The sequence below is a fragment of the Nyctereutes procyonoides genome, unplaced genomic scaffold (assembly GCF_905146905.1).
Source record: "Nyctereutes procyonoides isolate TBG_1078 unplaced genomic scaffold, NYPRO_anot_genome, whole genome shotgun sequence".
NCBI lineage: Eukaryota > Metazoa > Chordata > Mammalia > Carnivora > Canidae > Nyctereutes > Nyctereutes procyonoides.
This window is the reverse complement of record NW_026575020.1, coordinates 37209553-37231746: the sequence shown is the minus strand read 5'-3', so window position 1 is coordinate 37231746 and position 22194 is coordinate 37209553. Positions and strand designations below refer to the sequence as shown.

The window sequence follows — 22194 nt, the reverse complement described above, 5'->3', positions numbered from 1 at the left end:
TATTGGACATTCCTGACGTTTATATGGTGTTTCACAGTTTACAAAGTACTGTGTCAAGTTCATCTATGGAGCTGATTCTAAAGGCCTACATGGGGCTGGGGGCAGGGGGCAGAGGTGGTGCTTAGTGAGCAAGACAGATCTCGGGAGCCACCATCTGGAGACAGGGGACTGGAAGCTAGTGAGTAAAGAAGCAGAGAGTGTGTGGTTAGCTGCAGCTACTAACCCAGTGCCCTGGTGGTCATGTTTCCTGGTCAGAGAGGCTTTTCAACAAAGAGTTATCCAAGAATTGGAGGGACAAGATTAGCAGAAAAATGTAAAGGCCTGGAAATACAGGGTGAGTGGGACAGATTACAGCAAGCAGTGAGGCTGCAGGGAGTGCAGGTTGGGGATGGAGAAGAGCTGAAGCCAGATGAAAAATTAGTCCTTTGAGAGCACTTGTACTTGCACACTTCCAGAGACCAGGAGCTATGCTAGGAGGTCCCAGCATCGGGTCAGATCCACTTCCTTAGACTTGCTAATGGCCACCGCGGATGGAGCCCCTCCTATGTGCCAGGTGCTTTGCAGCTTTGCAACGTGCTTTGCTGAATGAACCCAAGAACTTGGGTTCATTAAATCCATAACGCAAAGCTGCTACTATTTTCATCTCCACTCATCGCCACAGATGAGAAATCTGAGGCTCAGGGAAGCAGTCTTGTGGAGGACCACAGAGCCTGTGAATGGCAGGGCTGGTATGCAAACCCCCTTCCCAGAGCCTCAGTGTTCCCATCTGCAACAGTGCCGGGGGAAGGCTGGAATGGAAGGAGCCTGCCTTGAGCATCCCCGGAGGTCCTACCGCCCTCAGGACAGGCAAGTGGCTGACCAGGCCGGTGCTTGGCGTATCACTTTCAATCCCTGGGAAGAAGGTTAAATACCTCCGAGAGGCCCATTGAAGCAGCAGCAGCAAGGGAGGGGGTGACCAAGTGACTTTCAAAGGGGCCTGAATGCGTGGACGGCCCCTCCCCCCGAGGAGGGGGGCCCTGCTTCCTCCCAGCCTAATGATATTCTGGGCTCAGCCCTCGTCTTTGGCGGCAGTTTAACCCGAGCCGGGGCGGATTTCTTTCTCACTGATCTCAGCTTGACACCCAATTAGCACAAGAATGGGAGGAGGAAGCCTGCGCGAGGCGCCTCCCAGCCTCCCGGGGCGCACGAGGGGAGCAGGCGGGAAGACAAAGGGCGGCAGGCAGGGGGGCACCCGCGCCCTCGCCTCCCCCGCCGACCCTGCCATTGTTTCCCTAGTTGCTTCTGAGGGGCTGGAGGCCGACGCCTGGGCTGGCCGGCCTGCTTGAGGGGACTGGGGATGGGGCCCAAGCCCCTCTTCTGCGTGGATCCCAGGGGAAGGTGTTTGGGTGAGCCTGATCCAATGGGAGGCCACCAGGGTCAGTGATGCTGAAGGTACTACCTGAGGTTGAGGCCCAACACTTAGGGGACATGAGCAAACCACTGGTTCTGAGCCTCAGTTTTCTCATTTGGACGGTGGGGATAACAGTAGTCCCTGTGAGCAATCAGATAGTGCATGTTAAGCACCTGTCAGGTGTAAGGTGGGCGTTCCATAAATACACTTTGAATATGTTACACTAATATTATTACTAATTAAGAGGTTGAGTGGGGGGTAGGCTTGGGGTCAGAAGGAAGGACGTTCTGAGACCCAGGCATTCACAGAATGGGCTGATTTACCCAGAAGCAAGCTCCCAGTCTTTGAGACTATGCAAGAAGACAAGAACTCCTGCCTGTTGAGATGTGGGAAGATGCCTCTTCCCGGCTGCCTAGGTGCCCTCTCCCTCCCACAGTTCCTTTGGATTTGGGCTGAGGTGTGACTTCTGGGAAGCCTTCCCTAATCCCAGGGCTGGATTAGGGGGCTCCTCCAGCCCCCACAGGGCCCCATGTTCCTCCTTTATATTACTGATCACACTGTGTGGTCCATTTTTACATCTGTGTCTTCTCCAACAGTATCAGAAGAAAGGCAGGGACCTGTTGGTTTTGTTTGCTGTTTTGTTCCCAGCACCAGCACTGGGCTGGCACTTAATAGATGCTCATTAAATGTCAGCTGGAGGAAACCATGCTCCCTTGCTCTCAGGTTCCAGCCCCAGGAGGGGGCAGTTCCCCAGGTGAGAGGATATTCAATTCATAGAGGCCAGTCGAGATCAGATGCTCAGGGGCTCTGAATACTTTCTGGGAAAGCCCTTATCTTGTTGGCAAAGAGAAGCCAGTGAATGACTTTGAGCCGGGGAGTGATGTGTGTTCACTCATTCACTCACTCATTCAGTAAGCATTTAGCAAATAAAACTCCTTTACTACAAGCCAAGGATCAAAGATGAATCAGGCAAGATTTCTGCCCTGGAGTAGCTGGGTCTAGCAGAATTTTAGAATATTGCTGGAAGGACCATAGATCATTTGGTCCCCAACATTCTTTATTGATGGGGGAAACTGAATTCCAGAGAGGGGAAGTGACCAACCCACACAGCAGGGTAAATGTGGGGCCTTTCCATTTGCCCCAGGATTCCTTTGTGTTCTGTGATGACCAGGGCTGTGTCTCATTTGTCTTCACTTTGCCAGGGTCCTGGAACAGTGCCTAATACATTGAAATGGCTCAGGGCTATCCAGAGACAGACTGCACAATGAAGCCAAGGCCAGAGTGAGAGATGTAGGGGGCAGGCAAGCAGAGAGGAAGCAGGTACGGGGACCAGAGAGTAGTGGTGGTGGTGGAAGATTTTGAGGGTTGCAAAATTAGCTTAAATGAGAGATGAATCCAAATCAGTGACTATTTGAATATGGGACAGAATGAAGAACAATGTCCAACTTCTTGCTTGAGTATTTCAGTGGATGGCAATGGTATCCTTGAAACGGGAAACACAGGAGAGGGCCCATTTTAGGGAAGGAGGCACTGTGCCAAGAACTCATTCAGTTCTGGCTACAACCCTATGAGTTAGGGGTTTGTTGTTGTTATCCCCATTTTACAGACGAAACTGAGGCACAAACATGTAACTTAAGGGACTTACTTAAAGAAAACAGCTAGGGGACACCTGGGTGGCTCAGCAGTTGAACTGCTTTTGGCTCAGGGTGTGATCCTGGAGTCCCAGGACCAAATCCCACATTGCTTTCCCAGCATGGAGCCTGCTTCTCCCTCTGCCTGTCTCTGCCTCTGTCTCTTTCTCTCTGTCTCTCATGAATAAATAAAATTTTAAAAAATAAATAAGATTTTAAAAAGAAAACTATATTAAAATAAACAAGTAGGAAGTGGTGGGACCTGGATATAAAGATGGCAGTTGAATTCCTGGCTCTTTTTCTTTCTTTTCCTTCTTTTAGATTTTACTTGTTTTAGAAAGAGAGAGAAAGAAAATGAGCTGGGGAAGGGGCAGAGGAAAAGGGAGAGTCTCAAGAAGACTCTTCACTGAGTGCAGAGCCTGACCCAGAATTCATTCTCAGAACCCTGAGGTCATGGCCCAAGCCAAAAAATCAAGAGCCTAACCTACTATGCCAAGCAGGCACCCTGAACTAGCTCTTAATCATTCTGGCATTCCACCACCAACTATCAGGCTACCCCACCATACGCCTACCAATGCTGAGTTCAATTTGGAAGTGTGGTTTAGACAGTCTGGGAGGGCAGCCTGAGTGGCTCAGCGGTTTAGCGCCGCCTTTGGCCCAGGGTGTGATCCTGGAGACCTGGGATCGAGTCCAGCATCGGGCTTCCTGTGCGGAGCCTGTTTCTCTCTCTGCCTTGGTCTTTCATGAATATATAAAATCTTAAAAAAAAAAAAAAAAGAAAGAAAGAAAAAGAAAGTCTGGGACATCTGCTTTACTCCATTTCTCTGGAGCTTTTGTAACAGGCTCCAGTGGTCTCCCATTTTCTTCCTTGATCCCCTTCAAATCATTCACACTGCAGCAAGTAAGGATACTTTACCTTTTTAGGGGTTTTTTGGTTTTGGTTTTTTTTTTTTTTTTAGATTTATTTATGAGTGTTCGTGCAAGAATGGAGGAGAGGGCACAGGGAGAGGGAGAGAGAATCTCAAGCAGACACCCACTGAGCTTGGAGCCTGATCTCAGGACCCTGACATCACAACTTGGGCCAAAATTAACCTGTTGCTCAACCAACTGAGCCACCCAGATGCCCCAGTAAGGATTTATTTATTTATTTATTTATTTATTTATTTATTTATAAAGATTTATTTATTCATGAGAGACACAGAAAAAGGCAGAGATGTAGACAGAGGGAGAAGCAGGCTCTTGCAGGGAGCCTGATTCAGGACTTGATCCCAGGACCTGGGGATTACAAACTGAGCCAAAGGCAGATGCTCAACCACTGAGCCACCCAGATGCCTGGAAGGTTATTTTAAAACAGTTGAAATGTCCCCCCTCTGCAAACCTTGCAAAAGTCTCCCCCTACCCTTAGGACAGACTGAAGTTCTTACCCAGCTCCCAAGGTATGATTTGGCCCCCGCCCCCTTTCTACCCTCATTTTTATCAGGCCCTCTGTTCCCCAACTTCCACCTTCTTCTCCTGGGGTGCTCCCGCAGAGTCTCCCACCCAGAGGCTCTGCATCTTCTGTTCTCCTCACTGGAATGCTCCCGGAGATTTCTCTCCCCATCACATCCACCTCCTGTACTCAGGCTTGAGAGCACAGCTAGGGTACAGCCCAGTTTGTTTTCGAAGCTCCTGTAACTTCAGATCACTTCTTTCGGTTTCAGATTTTGTATTTGCACGTGAAGCACTGACCAAGATGCCCGGTGCACAGAGATCGTGCGATAAATTATCTGTTTAAAGAGTAAAACCCAAATCAATAACCAAAGGGGCCGCTGGATAGGGGCTCAATAGCTCAGGAGCGGGCCTGCCTTTGGCCCAGGGCACGATCCTGGAGACGCGGGATCGAGTCCCACATCGGGCTCCCTGCATGGAGCCTGCTTCTCCCTCTGCCTGTGTCTCGCCTCTCTCTCTCTCTCTCTGTGTGTGACTATCATAAATAAATCTAAAAAATTAAAAAAAAAATAGCTCAGGAGCGACTGCTGGGCTGGAAATAGATTTGCAGTCACTTATAACTCAAATCAAGCCAAGACGAACCGACGGGCTCACCCAAATGGTGTGCGGGCTTACGAAGACATTTGTAACTTTTTCCAAGATAACCAATAACGTGGTTCACAGGTACTGCGCAAGGATGCCCTCCCGCCTCCCGCGCTCGCGCCGTAGCTCCCAAGAGCCGCTGCCCCACCTCCCCCGCCCCCTGAGCCCCGTCCCTAAAACGCACCCGAAGACCAAGCCTAGAGCCTCCAACAGCGCCGTGACCTGCCCTCGGGTCCTCGCTCCCGGCCTTCCTCCAATAGCTGAGGAGGGATGGCTCCCTAGGCACCGCCTCTTCCGTCCGCGGCAACCGGAAGTGGGGCGGAAGCGCCGGAAGTTGAGGGGAATTTCCTGTGAGTTCGGCTACCTCAACATGGCGGCGCCCTTGTCAGTGGAGGTGGAGTTCGGGTGAGTCACAGAGCTGGGGCGCCGTGGGGATGGATTGAAGTCGTCGGGCCCGGAGCTCCCCTCCCTCTGCTCTAGGCCCTGTCACGGCCGAGTCGCCGAGGCCCACAAGCGCCTTCCCAGAGCTGCGCCACCCGCCTCGGAGTGTGTGAGAGGTTCGGTCTCCCGGCGACAAGACCGTATGTCCGGGAATAGAGGCGCAAGCCCGGGCGTGGAGTGCTCTCTGGGCACTCCTCAGCGCCCTGTACCCTGCTGGATCCAAAAGCCGTGACGGTTAGCTGGCGACTTCCTTACCTTCCTTGCTAATCTCGTTTTGGACAGGGCCGTGTGTCTGGCATCTGAGCTTCTAGAACCCGAGAAGGACCATCCTTCACCCCTAGATTTCTTCCTTCGGGCAGCAGTTTCCGCTTATACAGTCCCTGGAGCCTTGTTTCTCATGGGATGTGTAGCCAAGACGGGACTCCTTCTCTTTTCAAGACGTGGGGGTGTTAAAACAGACCTGAAGCCCTTTGAGGACCTTCAGTAAACTTGCTGATTGCCTTCTGCAAGTCTTGAGTCAGGTGGAGGTAACGGGGATAAATAAAAAGCACAATGGAGGAGGCTAAGTTGCCAGTACAGCATGCACAAGACAAGGGGAGCAGGATTGGGCCACACACACCAGTAGCTGAAGAAACCTAGATCAGGGAGGAAGCCTCCTCAAGCTCCTATCCATCCCCTACAAACAGATTTGTCATGTAATTTCAGAGATGAGAGAAACTCCAGAGCCTGGAAAGAAGGCAAAGGAACTGAGACCAAGAATGGGTGGTATGATTTCCAGTCACATGGGAAGAGCCAGGACTAGATGTGTGTGTGAAGATGAACAAGCCAAGGCTTATATGAAAGGGAAGGTCTGAAATAATCATCTAAAACCTCTACCCATAAATGCCTTTCCTTCCATTGGATGCCCTCAGTTTCTTTCATGTTTTCCCTTCATTGGCTAGTCCATTCAGTAGCCATTTATTGAGTGCCTATCATGTGCCAGGCAGTGAGCCAGGCACTGAGGATACAAAGATAAATAGAACTCTGTCCATGTCCTCCAGTGTTCAGTGTTTCTGTCCCTTAGAAGAAGGGGGTAGTCTCATGAATGTTAACTGCATTTTAATTTACAATATTGTCTGGCCCCATGGGTCCAATTAGAACAATACTGGTCTGGCCTCCTGACTATTTTGCTTCACGGACCCTTGGCTCAGCTATACACCCACCCTACCCCACCCCCTGTAGCTTAAAGGTTCTAGGCCAATTCCTGCTGCTTTGACTGGCTTCAGCAGAGCTGAAAAGGGAGAAGCTGCAGGCTGCTGATGTACAGGTTTATCTGCAGTCAGCTTACCTTTCATTCTCACTGAGTCAAACATGGTATTTGTTCATCAGAAATGTCTCTGCCGAGTACTATGCTGGCAGCAGTAGGGAAGTCATATGAGGAAAATATGGCCCCTGCTTTCCAGAGCTTACAGACTAGCTTAATTACCCCTTTTCTAGTCTAAACATCTCTAGCTTCAGCCTCCTTTGCCCCCCAGAGCAAGACTGAGCCCCACAACATTCCTGTCCCATCTCCCCATCTCCTAATACCTCCTCTAACCACCACAGTATCCAACGAGAATAGTGGCTTTTCAGGAAGCAAGAATGTCTAAGATGATGCCAAACCCAGATTCCTTCTCTCTTTGTCTCAGTGCATGTTTTGACCCCTGGCCTGTCTTTCGTTACCTACATTTCTTAGTGGACCTCCTTCACCCCTCATTGTGAACCTGAGCAAATTTGCAAAGAAACCTCCTTACCCATCATTCTCTCCCTTTTGTTCCTGAGTGCCACTCTGGTCCTTAAAGAGTCCAGGTAGGATTTTTGCCTCTTTCCCTGGAGCAGATGTGGTCCTGTGAGTCCCACCAGCTTTGATAAACTCTAGAAGACCTCTCACATCTTCTACTCTCTTGTCAGAAACCAGTTCTGCCATCCTTTGTCTTGCCTCCAGAACCGTCCTTAGCAGCTAATTTTCTCAGATCATACAAGATTCAGAGTACGCAGTAGAGATGTGTTGTATGTCCCTGCGGTCCAGGTGTGAGATTCCTTCTCCCTCACCCCTTTCCCTTCTTCTGAGTCTAGAAGGTGTTGGCAAAGGGAGGTAGTGCCATTGAGTTCAGAGAAGAAGGAGAAATGGGCATTTTCATTCATTTGGCAAATATTCCTTGAGTGCCTACTATGTGCCAGACTGTGTTTTAGGCAGAGCTTATACTCTAGCAGGTAAAAGGGAAATAAAACAAAAATTGTATGAGACAAACAGATGGAGATAAGCTGGAAACAGTGCAGGTGGTTTGGGGAGCATCTGTAGCAACCACTGGTACCAACAAACATTCCTATCGGGAATTAGGGGGTGAAGGGAAGATGAAGTATCTTCAGATGTGACTCCTTAACTGAGTTTGAACAGCAAACCCTGCAGGACATAAGAAAGTTTGGCTTTGGTTCTCTTCTGGGCCAACACAGGCCACTTGCCCACCTCCCTGAATCTCTCCAGAGGCTGGGCATTCACCTTCCTCCCCTCCAGATGTGCTGGCAGTAGAAGTGCCAACCCCTCTCTTGGGGGCCAGTGAACCCAGTGGTGAGAGGTCACTCTGAGCCAGACTGCTTCTCTCTTGATCCGCTTCCAAAGGAAAAAACAGCCTTGGCCTCTGAGCCTGGCACCACCAGGTTTGGCTGTTCTTGGGTGTTTGCCTGGGTCCCAGGGCCTCCAATTCCCACCCCTCTTCTCTGACCCCCAACTCCTGAGCCCCCTTGCCTGTCACCCTCCCCCACCCCAGCTGCTGCATGTGCCAGCCCCCACCCAGGAGAGAACGAAGCTCTTGGAAGGGGATAAATGGAGGCTCTGTGCAGGCTTGCAGCTGAAATGGCCGTGCGCGCGGCCACAGATGGGCCTCTTCTCCCCCTCCACATTTCTGCATCAACAAAGCGTGACCTTGTTTGGATGACAGTCGCCCCATGTTTCCCCCATGACAATGCTTGCCTTGCCTTTGCCTCCCAGTGGACTGTCTCAGGACATCTCTGTTCTCTGAAATTGGGAAAGGGTGGTGGGGTGGGAAGAGTCACATCCATCAAAAGTCTGTTAAGGCCTTCTCAGTTAAGATCCACGTGAAGTCTGAGATGGGAATCAGGAGACCCAGAGGAAGAAGCATTGTGAGGCATTGAAAGAGCCCTGGTGTCTGCATCATAAGCCCCAGCTTCTGGACGTGGCTCCAAGCAGCTCTGCTGTCCCAGCTTTCCCTTGGCCAGGTGCTGGCACACAGAAATGAACCATGATCTGCCCTCAAGGGGCTTTCTGACCTTGGGGAGCCTTGCTTTCTTTCTGCCAAGGCTGCTGGGGCTGAGCAGAAACCAACTGGAATTTAGATCCTACTTCAGCCACTGCCTGTGTGACCTTGGACAAGTCACTCAACCTCTCCAGGCCTCAGCCTGCTTCTCCATCAGGTGGAACTAATAACGTTTGCCTCCCTTCCTCCTTACCTGGGATGCCCTGTGGGTGAAATGAGCTGAAGAATGTTTTTGTAAATGACAAAGTTATTGCTAAGCCCAGTGGATCTCAGCCTCTAACACTGTGGTGTGCCTACCAGGCCAGCAATGTGTGGCACAAGCAGGGGGCTTTTCAGACCATCCCCTGGCCAGAGGAAACCCCTCAACAATGCAGGGTCTCTGTCTGATGGTGGCTTGTCAACACTTCTGTTGATGGAAAAATTGAGGCTTGAGAACATGAAGTCACGTGCCAATGGTCTGGGCATCAGGCAGAGGTGAAATGTGGTTTCCATCATGGGGCATCAGCTCTAAAGCTTGTGCTCTGCACCCATATGCTGAGCTGCCTCTTGAGAAAGCAGAGGAGTAAATATGAGAGCCTGCAAATTTGGGCGCTTGATTGGTGGAAATTATTTACATCCTCGTTGACCATGTCAGGAAGTCACATTTGAGAATCAGTCACACACTGGTACCCCACTGATGTCCCTGAGCCTTGGTCTGTGCTTCTCTTGGGCTTCTAATATTAACTCCCTCCTCAGTTTTCAGTCTTGGCTAGATTTTTGCAGGAGCTCACCTGGCTATCTTTCTCTGGCCCTCCTTTGCAGAGGCGGTGCAGAGCTCCTGTTTGATGGCGTAAAGAAACATCAGGTCACCTTACCTGGACAGGAGGAGCCCTGTGAGTATGAGTTTTCTGAGCCCCTCTCTGGGGGGGGGGCCATGGAAGAGGAGTCTAAGGGTTCACTCAGTCCTGTCCAAGAATGGGTAGGATTTCCCTGGCCAGTAGTAGGGAGGAGAGTAAGGAAGAGACATCACCAGAGTACCCTTCTCCCTTCCCCTCCCCTGAGATGAGCCAGCTGTGCAAGAGGGAGGTAGCATAATTTAGTCCTTACAGATGCAGGTTCTGTATTCAGACAGACTTGAGTTTGGATCTCCTTAGAACCTCAAGTCAGGGGCGCCTGGGTGGTTCAATTGTTAAGCATCTCCCTTCGGCTCAGGTCATGATCCCAGGGTCTTGGGATCAAGCCCTGAGTCAGGCTCCTTGCTCAGTGGTTCTCCCTCTCCCTCTGCTGTTCCCCCTGCTTGTGCTCTGTCTCTGTCAAATGAATAAATAAAATCTTAAAAGAAAAAAGAACCTCAGGCCAGGGGTCTCACCTCTCTGAGCTTTAGCATTCTTACATGTGAGGTAAAGCATAAATCCCTATGTGCTAAAAGCTATAGCATGCATCTCCATTGTTCTCCGATAGCAGAGAGGTGTCCTCATGAAGGGGTTTGGTTTCATCGAGAATGGAACAGTGTGGATGGGCTAACACTGTGAGAGGATTAGGTGAGGTGAAAAGTATCCAGCCAGAAAGGAGGTGGGATGGGGGAACTTGACCAAGGTGGAGACAGTGGGGTTTTTTTTCCATTTGTCCATTCAAGCACTGGTTCGTTTTCCTTTCACTAGTATATACTGAGCATCTCTTGTGTGTCAGACTGTGTACCAGGCACTGGAGAGACACGCAAATATGAGCCAGGCCCTGCCTTCACATGAGGAGGGGGTTGTTGAAGAGGTAGCCTGCAGGAGCCCAGCTGGGTAAATATCCTCCATAGCCTAGAGGCAGAGGCCTGGGCATCACAACCCTAGAGCTGTTCTGCAGCTCTAGCAATGGATCCTCCCAAGGGCAGAACAGACATGTAAGCCCATCTCCACCTAGGGCTGAGATAGTTCTTGAGGTGAGGGAAATCAATCGTATGAGGAGGCAGGAGAATGAGGTTTAGGGAAGCAGGCAGTTGAGAAATGGTCATGAGGTCTGACAGGTTTTTTTGGAAGTGTGCACACATTTGCTAGGAATCAAACAGTTGCCCAAGTTCACTGTCTGCCAAGGCTGTCCCTGACCCTCCTTTGGGTTGGAGAGCAGTGGCACAGGGTCGATCTATGTGCCACCTTCAGAGGCTGGGGGACACTTACCAAAGTACAGGACACTGCCATCCTTGAACTTGGAGTGGGCATGAGGACTGGGGAACAGAGTGTCCCTGGTGAGGGAAGACCCATGAAAATAAAGGTGACTGTTTCTTAGTTTGACAGATGGCCACACAGCCTTGGGAGGGAACAAGGGGCTCTCAGAAGCCTCTCAAAGACTCAGCCTTAAAGACCTGGCCAGGAAGTTAGTAAAGTCTCACGAGTTATGATTCATTTCACCTGCATTAGCATGGCACAGAAGTCCCCAGGTTTAGTGATTTCAGTCCCCTTCATTTGTCCCTTGGCTGAGGAGTTACCATGTGCCAGAGCTGGAAGTAAGTACTTTGTGCTTGTGGCTGGCATATCTTGTTCTGAGTGCCTCATTTATATCAGGCACTGTACTAGTAGCTGGGTATTCGGTGGTGAGCAAAGCATGTGGTTCTTGCCCGACATGTAGCGTATCAGAAGCAGAGGCAGGTTGTAAACCAGGAAAGAACCTAATGCAAACCGTACAGGTGGTGGGCATTAGCATAAGGAGAGCAAACAGGTGCTTTGAAGGAGAGCAGATGGTGAGGGAAGGCCTCTACAGAGCTAAGTTTGAGGTGAAGGCCTGAAGGGTAAAAAAAAAAAAAAAAAAAAAAGCAGCAGCAGCAGCTAGCCTTGTAACTTGGGAAGGAGAGCACAGGTGCAGGGGTCCAGTTCAGGCAGAGGAACTAGCTCTTGGGAGGGCATCTTGGTCAAAAGCCTCACTTAAGGGATCCCTGGGTGGCGCAGCGGTTTAGCGCCTGCCTTTGGCCCAGGGCGCGATCCTGGAGACCCGGAATCGAATCCCACGTCGGGCTCCCGGTGCGTGGAGCCTGCTTCTCCCTCTGCCTGTGTCTCTGCCTCTCTCTCTCTCTCATTCTATGTGACTATCATAAATAAATAAACATTAAAAAAAAAAAAAGCCTCACTTAAGTCCAGGAACTGAAGAAAATCCGGTGTGATGAGAGCCACAGGCTGAGTTGAGCATGGTAGGCACAACCCTGGTTGGTCATACAAATAATTGTCACAGATTCTTAGGTGGTGACTCCCAATATTGTTCCCTTTTTAAAAACTGGAAACCCAAACTCAGAGGTGTCAAGGGTTTCAGTCCACACCATATGGTTATTTAAATGGCAGAACTGGGGGGATCCCTGGGTGGCGCAGCGGTTTGGCGCCTGCCTTTGGCCCAGAGCGCGATCCTGGAGACCCGGGATCGAATCCCACATCGGGCTCCCGGTGCATGGAGCCTGCTTCTCCCTCTGCCTGTGTCTCTGCCTCTCTCTCTCTCTCTGTGACTATCATAAATAAAAATTTAAAAAAAAAAGGCAGAACTGGGGATCCCTGGGTGGCTCAACGGTTTAGTGCCCGCCTTCAGCCCAGGGCATGATCCTGGAGACCTGGGATTGAGTCCTGCGTCGGGCTCCCTCCATGGAGCCTGCTTCTCCCTCTGCCTGTGTCTCTGCCTCTCTCTGTCTCTCTCTATGTCTATCATGAGTAAATAAAATAAAATAAAATAAAATAAAATAAAATAAAATAAAATAAATGGCAGAGCTGGGATTTAGAACCAGATTCCATGGTCTCCAAAATCCTTGCATGGTGCCACAAATTCCCTGAGTCACCCACATGACTCTCACACCTGCAGTGTTTTTTCTGGGTTTTACACTTTAATTCACTTATTCGTTCATTTATTCATTTGTTTGTCTGCTAATGCTTTTTTTTTAAGATTTTTTATTTATTCATGAGAGAGAGGCAGAGACACAGCCCAATGCGGGACCCCCCGATTCCAGGATCATGACTTGAGTGGAAGGCAGGTGCCCAACCACTGAGCCACGCAGGCATCCCATTTGCTCATGCTTTTAACAGCTACTTATTTTGATTTTTGTAATGACCCCAGTATATATTATATATGACCAAGGAAACCAAACGTCAGAGAGAGCGAGAGAGAGAGAGATGTTGACCTGTCCAGAGTTAGATAAATAGGGAGTGGGGCTAAGACCCAGGTGTTCAATCTCTCAGCCTCCATTCACTGCTTAGCAGGTAAGTTGGGTCCTACCCTACCCTCTCTGGGATGACAGAAAAGCAAACAGGCGAGAGAAGCTGAAATGGCCCCTTGACCTAGTCTTTGTGCCCTTGGCTGTAGATCTTCACTCCTGGTTCCTATTTTTGCCCTGCTGCGCCCAGAGGCATAGGTCTCACCGCAGCCTCAGAGCCGGCTGGCAGCTGCCAGACATTACCCTGGCACACAGGAGCCCAGCGGGTGCTGCCGGCAGAGTCTCACTCTTCCCCCCAGCCTGTGCCCAGCTCTGTCAACTGGCAGCCTTCCCAGCCCAGGGGTTGCCACTTGGCCAAGCAGGTCCTGGAGACTCCAGTGGAGAAAATGGCAACCATAAGATTTTGGATTGTGACAAGTCTCACAAACAAGGGGACTCCAAGGCCCTGGGTCCTGGGCCAGGGGAGAGCTTCCAAACCAGCCAACTTGGGAAAAGAAGATGGGCAAGGCCAAATGGGGTGAGCCTGTAAGAGGAGCCCTGGCAGTGTGAGTTTGCAGATCACTTAACTTCTGTGGGCCTTTCTTTTCCCATCTGTGAAATGGGAGATTGGGCTAGATTTAGTGTTTACGGAGCTGGTTATCCATTGGATATCCGCAGTTTGGAAGAGTTAAGCACACAATTCTAGACATCAGGATGTGTTGGCCAGAAGGTATGCTTATAGAAGGGAATATTCTAACAGCCAATTCCATGGAACAGGCCATCTCCTTGATTGGCAGAGGTTGGTAGAAGCCATCAGTTTCAGATATTGTCACTGGGGGCTGGCTTTTATGCATCAAGGGTCTCTTCAATGCAAGGCTCCCAGCCCTTGGTTGGTTAGTCCCCTGGAGCAAACTTAAAATGTCAGGGAAGACCGACTGTCCCGTCCCCATAATACAAAGGCAGGGCTTTACCTGCCCTGGTCCCTAGGAGGAGACACTAGGCCTCACCTTTCCCTGCCCTTCCTCTGCCCTGCCTTTGTATTACAGGGTGGCCGGCCAGGGAGCTGGAGGGAGCTCCCGGCGCTTTAAACTGCTTAGCATGCATTTCACAGCCTCTCTGAGGCCAGCTGTTCCTTTCTCTGCTCTGGGGCCTGTTTGCTGATCCCCTCCCCACCGCCCTCCTCTCCCCCAGTCCCTCCCAGTCCCTGTGCAAAATTGCTTTTGAAAAGATCCACTTTCTGCTTAATTAAACAATGAGGAGCGTCCCCTGCACATCTGTAAACCTTCTTCTGAGGCCAGTTTAGCCCACAAACTGCTCCATTCTTACCCCCATTCACTTGTAAATAGACCCTCTGATGTTCCCTCTACCCTCTCTTCTACTTTACTCCCCCATCCCTGCTCTTTCTTCTCCCTTTTCAACTAAGGCCTGGGGTGGGCTCCCAGAAGAGCCTGGAGCCTGGTGGACTTGGTGGGAACTGGAGCGGTTTAACCTCATGGAGGAGAAGACTTAGGGGATCCAGCCCTCCCTGATCCTAGTGGCGTGGGGAAGAAGGGCCACTTTTGTTCGTGTGGTCCCCATGGACCAACCAGGCTCATGGGGGAGGGTGTCAGGAAGACAGATTACTAGTTAGGAGAAAAGTTCTCCCTAGATGTGATCAAAGAGAGGCTGGATGTGGGTCTGTTGCATTTGGCGGTTCATTATCAGATAAGACCTCATGATTGTTGCTCTTTCAGCCCAAGAAGCTAGGATGGACACCAGTGGCCCTGCCAAGTGGGTTGGTTAGTGTCCCCAGACAAGGGCAGTCCACCAGGGCAAGCAGTCCTAGTGGGAGCTTTTGTAGGTGCTCATCATTGAGTGCTGTACATGATGCCCCTTTGCCAGCAGCCTGCAAGAGAGGGATCTGGCAGCCAGAGGATAAGGAGCCCTGAGTCCCTGTGGGCAAATGGACATTGTTCTCTGTGTTGGACACTCCACAGGGCCTGCTGCTACTTTATGCTTGAACCCTCATGGCAGTGCTTTGGGGTTTAGATTGCTGTCCTCATTTGTCAGAGGCTGACACTGACACTAAGAAGCCAGGTGACTTCCTACCCAGGGCATCTAGCAGCAGTCCAGGGTCTCTCTCTAGAACCTCCAACTCTTAACCACCCTGCCATAGAGCAGTGGCTCCCACTACTGCTCTTCCCCAGGTTTCCCTCTGGAGACCTTGTATTGGATGCTCATCTAGCGCTGGCATTCTGGCCTCCACAGCCTCAGACTGTGATTCCTTCCTGCCTGCCTTGTCCCGAGAACACATTGGGGGTCTGAACATCTAAAATGGGGGAAATGGGGCAACTGACTGCTTCTATCCGTGGAGCAGGCAACTCTTGATCTTGGTTTGTGAGTTCAAGCTCCACATTGGATATAGAGTTTACTTTAAAAACAACAACAACAACTATTTTTAAAAATAATAAAATGGAGGGAAGGCCAGTGTGTAGGGCCGCCTCGCCATTCCCAAGGCCCTCCTCCCCACATTCCCTCATTGTCTCTCATGTTTGATGGCAAGGGAATGAATCCCACAGAAAGCCGCAGCCAGTCCCAGCGCTATCTGATGAGTACTTGACTGTACTCCACCTGCCAGGCTGTCCAAGCACATGCCAGGGTGCCAGGGGCCTGAGCAGAGCATGTAGAAGCTCGGGACATTGGGACAGAGCAAAGGGTGCAGGTTTTTCCTGTGGGTCACAGAACAATTACAGCACAAATGTGCCAGGAGCTTCATATGGATTATGGTATTTGATCCTTGCAACAACCCTGTGAAGTGTTCTTACCATTCCCACTTGCCACAGAAAGATGTTTGAGGCTTAGAGAATCCCATAGCCAGGGTAATAGGAACAGAAAGTAATGGCTCAAACTCAGAACCAGGACTATCTCTGTTCTCAGCCTCTTGTCCCTTCTGAAGTTGTCCACATCTACAGCAAACATCTCAGGCGGGTTCTGGTGGAAGGTTCTGTGCTGTGTGCTGTGCCCGGCAGCAGGTCCTCAGAACACACTCCAGTGCATACTGGTCATGCCGTGTATTTGAGCTGGCTCTTGGTAACGTGCGTGGCCAGAGAAACATGGAGCACTGGCCAAGGCAGTGTGGGTTCTGTACCCATGGAGCACACTTGGGGTTCATGAGGAAGGAGAGGCCTCTTCCAGAACAGACCCATCTCAAGGCCCCAGCATGCCCTGCATGATCTGGCCCCTTGGCAACTGCTCTGGCCTCCTCTTTTGCTAATCTTCTTGGCTTCTCTGTTCTTTTACCTTGAACCTGCCAATTCCATCCTGCCTCAGGCCTTCGTGTATGTTCCTTCTGCCTAGGATGCTTCCCCATTCTGCCCTATTCATACCTCAGGCCTTGACATCAACGTGAACATCTTCAGAAAAATTTTCCTGCCCCTGCACGAAGGAGATAGCATGTATCACAACTAATGAAATAAATAGCAGCCATCCCCCCTGCTGGCCTATTAACTCCATGAGGGTAGGCTCTGTGTCCACCGTCTTCCTAGCACCTGGCACGTAGTAGTTGCTCAATAAATATTTGTCTTGTGAATGACTGCATGGGATCCCAGGAGGGAAACCACCCTCAGTGAAAGTGGGAAGGCAGGAGGACATAGAGAGGGAAGGTGGACGGGTGATTCCCCAGAGCCACCAGTCCCTGACTCTGCTTAACCCTTCTCCTCCCCTGGGCGTGTTTGGAAGCCGACCATCTGGCTTGGAGGCTATTTGCATATTGTCTGGGCCCCAGCAAGCCTAGCAAGATGTCCCTGGGGGTGTGTTTCAGGCCAGGCCGAGTGGCCCTTGCAGGCCTCCCTGAGAAGGGAGCAGCAAGTTCCACCTCTCCCCACCCCCAAATCCAGGCATGGGGGAACAATACGGCGACCTCACCATGGAAACAGGCTATCAAGAATGTGGGCAGGCCTGGGGGGCACAGAGGAGGGAGGGAGTGACCTCAGCCAAGAGGAGCATCATGATAAATGAGCCTGGACCAACAGCAGGCTCACCCCCTAGTCCACCCCCCTGGGACTCCATGATGGTGCCATCACTTGGATGACCCTGACATGACCAGTAGCCCTCCCCCCACCCCCCAGCCTATCCAAAGTGGAACAGAAGACTCCTCCTTTTGGAGAGACCCCGGACCATTAACCCAACTGGGTCCTGGTTCTGTACAGGCCAGCCAGGGTTGTGGAGGTGCAGCTGGTGGCCCTTGGCCAGGCACTGCCCAGTGCCTCTCAGCTCCTACACACACACAGGCACAACCCCGCCTGCCACGGCTGGCTGATGGATGTGTCAGACCGCAGCGGCTGTATCGAGCGGCCACAAGATATATGGGCTGGCGGCCCACCAGACAGTGCCAAGATGGAGGCCAAGGGGGAACCTCTGAAACCAGGCCTAAGGGAGGAACCCAGCCAGAAGTCCAAACGGACTGCTGCTAGTTGGAGGCAACACCCATCCCCTGCCTACTCCAGGAGCCATGATCTGCAGATCCGATCTGCTTTGTTTAAAAGCAGGAATTCCAGTTGAAAGGCAAAGTTGGCATGGAGCATAGTGAGCGAGTCCATCCCGGGTGCAGCCTGCCTGCCTTTCAGGAGGGTGGCATACAGGTCAGGGAGAATGCCTCCAAACCCTGCCCAAAGCTGGTTCTGTGATTGAGGTACACTGCTGGACCGAGACTGGGGCAGAGCGGAGCTGCTTGTCCAAGCAGCCTTTCCCTTACTTATATGCCAAGGCTGTCACTGCACAGAGAAACCAAAGCACTGCCTGGGCCTTTCTTCAGCTTTGCCCCTGAGCCTTGTCTCAGGTGTGGGCCCAGGACAGCGGACCCCTCTGAGAGATGAAGTCAGGATAGAGGTAGCCAGCCCCAAGCTCCTACTGACTCCCCTGGGCCTTCTGTCCTCAAGTGGCCTCAGGGAGAGTAGGAACTCCTGCCGCCTTGGGAGACAGTCTGTTGGAGGAGTGGATGGTTGGGAGCCATAGGCTTTGAGGAGTTTCTAGAGCCAGGTTTCAGTATGCTGTGGCCTGGGACCCTGATCCTAAGAAAGGAGAGGTGACCCAGGGACAGGTGGCTCAGCCTCCATGTGGTCTGCACAGAGCTCAGTGGCTGTCCAAGAACCACGGAGTGGCAGATCCCAGTGTCTAAGCTTGAGCAGGAGAGGCCCTTTTGATCCTGAACCTCTTGCTTCTTTAGGGTGGCTGTTCCCGGCCTGGGGGGCTCTGTGAAGGTGGGGGTTGTGGGGCAGCAATCTGTCAGCAGCTCTGACTGGTGAAGGATCCTTCTCTCCCTCTGCCAGAGGAAATTAACTGATGTTATCAGCTCAGCAATTGTTTTTCTTCCCTCACAAAGGGAAATATATGCAGACCCCTTTGAGAGCAAAGCTGAGTCCTCCCCATCATCTGGGATGGGCTCAAGAGAGAAGGGTGGCGGGGGTCCTTCAGGGTCCTTCAGAAGCCTGTCTGTTTTAGCTTCAGACTGTCTCCCAGAGCCTGTGGTGGGGATCTGTCTCCCACCCTCCCACATATGTGGGTTCCTTCTGCAGTCTGTGTGGAGGCCCATTGCCTCTATAAGCCTTGAGCAGTGCCACTTTCTCCGAGGGCCTCTCTGGAAAGGTGCCGGCTCCCTAACCCACTTCCTCACTTTGGGAAACTGCAAGTCCAGAGGCGACGACAGCCTGGTCTGAAAGAGGCCGCCTGTGCCCCATGTTCCCTTCCTTCTGATCCAGGCAAGGCTCTGGGGGCCAGGCATCATTGGGGTCTGACGGCAGCTTGTTCTGTGCCTTCCTCTCCAGGGGACATCCGGAGTCTCCTTGTCTGGATCAAGAAGAATTTGCTAAAAGAGCGGCCAGAATTGTTCATCCAGGGAGACAGCGTGTGAGTCCCTTTCTTCCCTTCCCTGAGGCGGGCAGGGGGTGGGGTGGGGAGGAGGTTTGAGCCCCTATCCTTGGGTTCACTCACAGCCTTCTCAGGGTCCTGTTCGCCCCTTTATCCTTCCTCCGTCTCTGGGCTCCAGCTACTCTCTCCACACAGGAAGCACTGAGAAAAAGATGCTGCCTATGGTCCCTTTCATCCCTCAACAATATGGGACTTCTCTTGTCCCGTAGAACTTTCTATGATGATGGAAATGTGTATCTGTGCTAATATAGTAGCTGCTAAACATATGAGTCTGTTGAGCTCTGGAAATGTGAATATGGCTCATAGATACCGTGTTGGAGTGCACAAGTCTAGAATTCTGGGGAGTCACTGTGCGCATGTGTATACACACACAGGTACACACACACATCATGCACACACACGTGCATATTTGTGCTCACTCCAAAGCTAGCTCTACCCCTGGCCCAAAGCTTTTGTGCCTGTCCCAGACCTAGTCTGGCCTCCTGGGAAAAGAGCCACATTCCATGGCCCGAGAAGTCACTCTGCTTCTACAAGAAGGCCAACCTAATGTGTAAAAGAGGTGGACAAGGCACTGTGGGACCCAGTTATCACCCCCTTGACGCAGAGGTCACCAACAGACCCTGGGAGCTAAGGCTGCCATCCAACCCCTGGCTCAGGTCATGGAGGCCATCCCCATGAACAGTAGTGCTCTTTGGGCTACTGCCAGCAGGGACCAGACAGATACCCATCCAAATGTCAACCTCCCTTGCCTTACCACTAGGCAGAGCTGCTCTTGGGCATGTGGGTGCTTGAGGCCACTGGCAGCTTTCCCTGATTCCAAAGAGCCAAGATAGCCTGTCCAGGACGAGCCTATGGAAAGCCTAGGAGAGTGTGGTGAGCCCTCTGGGAAAATGTGTTGCTACCAGTGCTTACCAGGATAGATGCAGGCAGGCAGGTACCTGATACACATCATCCTGTCTCATACTGGCACAGACCTGGGATGAAGGCTGTGTAATTTGTGCCATTTTCAGAGAGAAAACTGATGCTCAGAGAAACAAAATGAGTTGCCCGAGGTCTGGGGGGTTGGTGCTGGAATTTGCACCTGTTTTCCTTATCATCCTAAAGGCTACGACTGTCTGGCCTGGGTTCCTTTAAACTTAGTGTCCCCTCCACTTCTGGATGATCTTTAATCAGAATCTCAGTAGGAACAGCTCCCACCACACTGTTCCCCAGCCTAAGTGTCTTAGCCTTTCTATCCCTGCCACCTCCTGCCCTTCATGCCCTGCTCCTTACACCCTCTTTCCCACAGGCGACCAGGAATTCTGGTGCTGGTTAACGATGCCGACTGGGAACTGCTGGTCAGTACCTCAGGGATGTCCCTCCCCTCACTGCTTCCCCAGAACAGCCTTGGGTCTTTCGTCAGGCCCAGTGGGGGTGGCTGGCTAGTCCTCTGTCCTGCTTGGCCTCCAAACTGAGGCCACTCAAGTTTTCTACCCCAGAGAGGAACGGGTAGCTGGAGGAAGTGGTTCACTCTCCTCCATCCTGAAGATTTACAGGTTTGTGTGTAGGGCACCCATGTTTCTGGTAGATTTTTTTCCTTCTATTCCAAAGCAGCCAGGCCCCCTCTTCCCCTCCCGACAGCTGAGGAGAAACCACTGACAATCTCCTCCTTTCTCTCCTGGACCAGGGCGAGCTGGACTACCAGCTGCAGGACCAGGACAGCATCCTCTTCATATCCACACTGCATGGCGGCTGAGGGCCCCACTTGGTGCTCGGGCTCCCTTGGGGTGGGAGGACGAGCACAATCAGACATCCCCTGGGGCCCTGCTTCCAGGTCTCCCTGTCCCCCTTGGCTGCTTTCTTCCCTGCTCTGTCCCCTGAGCTCCCTCCAGGCAGGGAAAAGAGGCCAGGTGCTAAAAATGAGCCTTTCTCAGGCACGTGAGTAGAGGCGGACAGGCTCAGCCCTGCCTCCCTCCCCAGCAGCTGAGGTGGGGGAGGGTACCCCTCTGGTTTGTTACAACAGGAGGGGACCCCATGGCCAGGTGACCCAGCTGCCTTCCACTCCTTGTGTGTCAGGCTGCACACTGACCACTGACAAGGCACGCCAGCTCCTGGGCTGTGGTGTCTTCTTGGGGAAGATGAATGAACTGGAATAGCTGATGGGCAAGGCCCCTCCCTTCTCAAGGATAAGAGGATTCTCTGCCTCAGTTTCCCCATCTAGACAGCAGAGGGCTCTGGCTGTCCCCCACTGATATCATTATGGAACCCCAGCTGGGGTCCCCTATTCAGTGTTAACTCCCCCCTCCCAGCAGCTGCTCTTCCAACCATACCCCTCCTCCTGCTCCCCCATCCCCAGCCCTTGACCCTGGCTGGCCTGCCCCCCCCCCCACAGGCCACCAGATGGGCTCCTAAGACCCTCCCCCAGCAAAAGGCTGCCCGCAGCTCATTCTGGAGAGAGAGGAACAGGCAAAAACCTCAGACTGGCACATAAGAGGCTGGGGGTGGGGGCGGTCAGAGTGCCTCAGTTTCCTCCTCAACAGCAACTAAATATTTATAGTATCTGAAGGAAGCATTATATTTGATGGCACAAACGTAGACTTTATCTCCTTTCCACCTCCTTCAGGAAGCAGAATAGGGGCAGACAGCACCTGGTAGGCAGGATGGTCTGCCCCTCCTCCCTCCATCCCTTCTGGAAGTCCTGGGGCCTCAGTGCCTGCAACAGCTGGCCTTGGGCAAATAAAAGACTAGGTTGTTTACTAGCTTTGCCTGGAGCTTCATCCTTAGAAACCAGTGGCACCCCACATCCCCTGAGCCAAGGTTCCCGATCCAACCTCTCTGCCCTCAGCCTAGGGCTTCCAGAGCTGCCCTTCACCCAAAAAGAGGGCAGGGGTTAAAAACCAGACCACAGAAACTGTCTGGGAGAGATGGTCTAATAGGGCCATCTGGAGAAGGGGATGGCAGAGCCAGTCCGTGCTGACCAATCTGGGTCCCAGGACACTTCTCTACTTGTCTGTCCAAGGCCAGGCTTTGTCCTACCAGCTGCAGCCAGCAGCCCCAGAAACCAGAATAGGGATGGCATAGAAGACTGCTTAAACCTCCTTTCCTGTGACCTGGAGAAAAAGCGTTGCTGGAGGGAAACCTCAAAAAAAAAAAAAAAAATTAGGGCATTAACATTATCCCACCCCAAACATTGCTTTTCATTAAATGTCAGTAATTTAAGGTGGAATCTCTCTCCTATGGAGATGAAATTGCCAAATAGTTGTCTCAGCAGTGTTGGGGGTAAAGGGGATGTGTGTGCACATCAGTCTGAAGGCCTAGAGGACACATGACCTCTGGCTTCTGAGCTTTTCTCCAGCA

At 51.8% G+C, this 22194-nt stretch overlaps 1 protein-coding gene and 1 long non-coding RNA gene across 2 annotated transcripts; one reads left to right on the top strand and one right to left on the bottom strand.

Annotated features, from left to right (window-relative positions):
- Nucleotides 1-2429: 2429 nt before the first annotated feature.
- On the bottom strand, nucleotides 2430-5409 carry LOC129511842 (uncharacterized). The gene is made up of 2 exons (XR_008664923.1): nucleotides 5276-5409; nucleotides 2430-4787 (listed from the first exon to the last, which is right to left on the bottom strand). It is a non-coding gene; the product is annotated as an uncharacterized LOC129511842 (long non-coding RNA).
- Nucleotides 5410-5441: 32 nt separating this feature from the next.
- URM1 (ubiquitin related modifier 1) lies at nucleotides 5442-21596 on the top strand. The gene is made up of 5 exons (XM_055333856.1): nucleotides 5442-5496; nucleotides 9627-9697; nucleotides 18756-18837; nucleotides 20147-20195; nucleotides 20525-21596. Exons 1-5 carry the CDS (start codon nucleotides 5462-5464, stop codon nucleotides 20591-20593), a joined length of 306 nt encoding a protein of 101 aa, XP_055189831.1. The 5' UTR covers nucleotides 5442-5461; the 3' UTR covers nucleotides 20594-21596.
- Nucleotides 21597-22194: the final 598 nt, after the last annotated feature.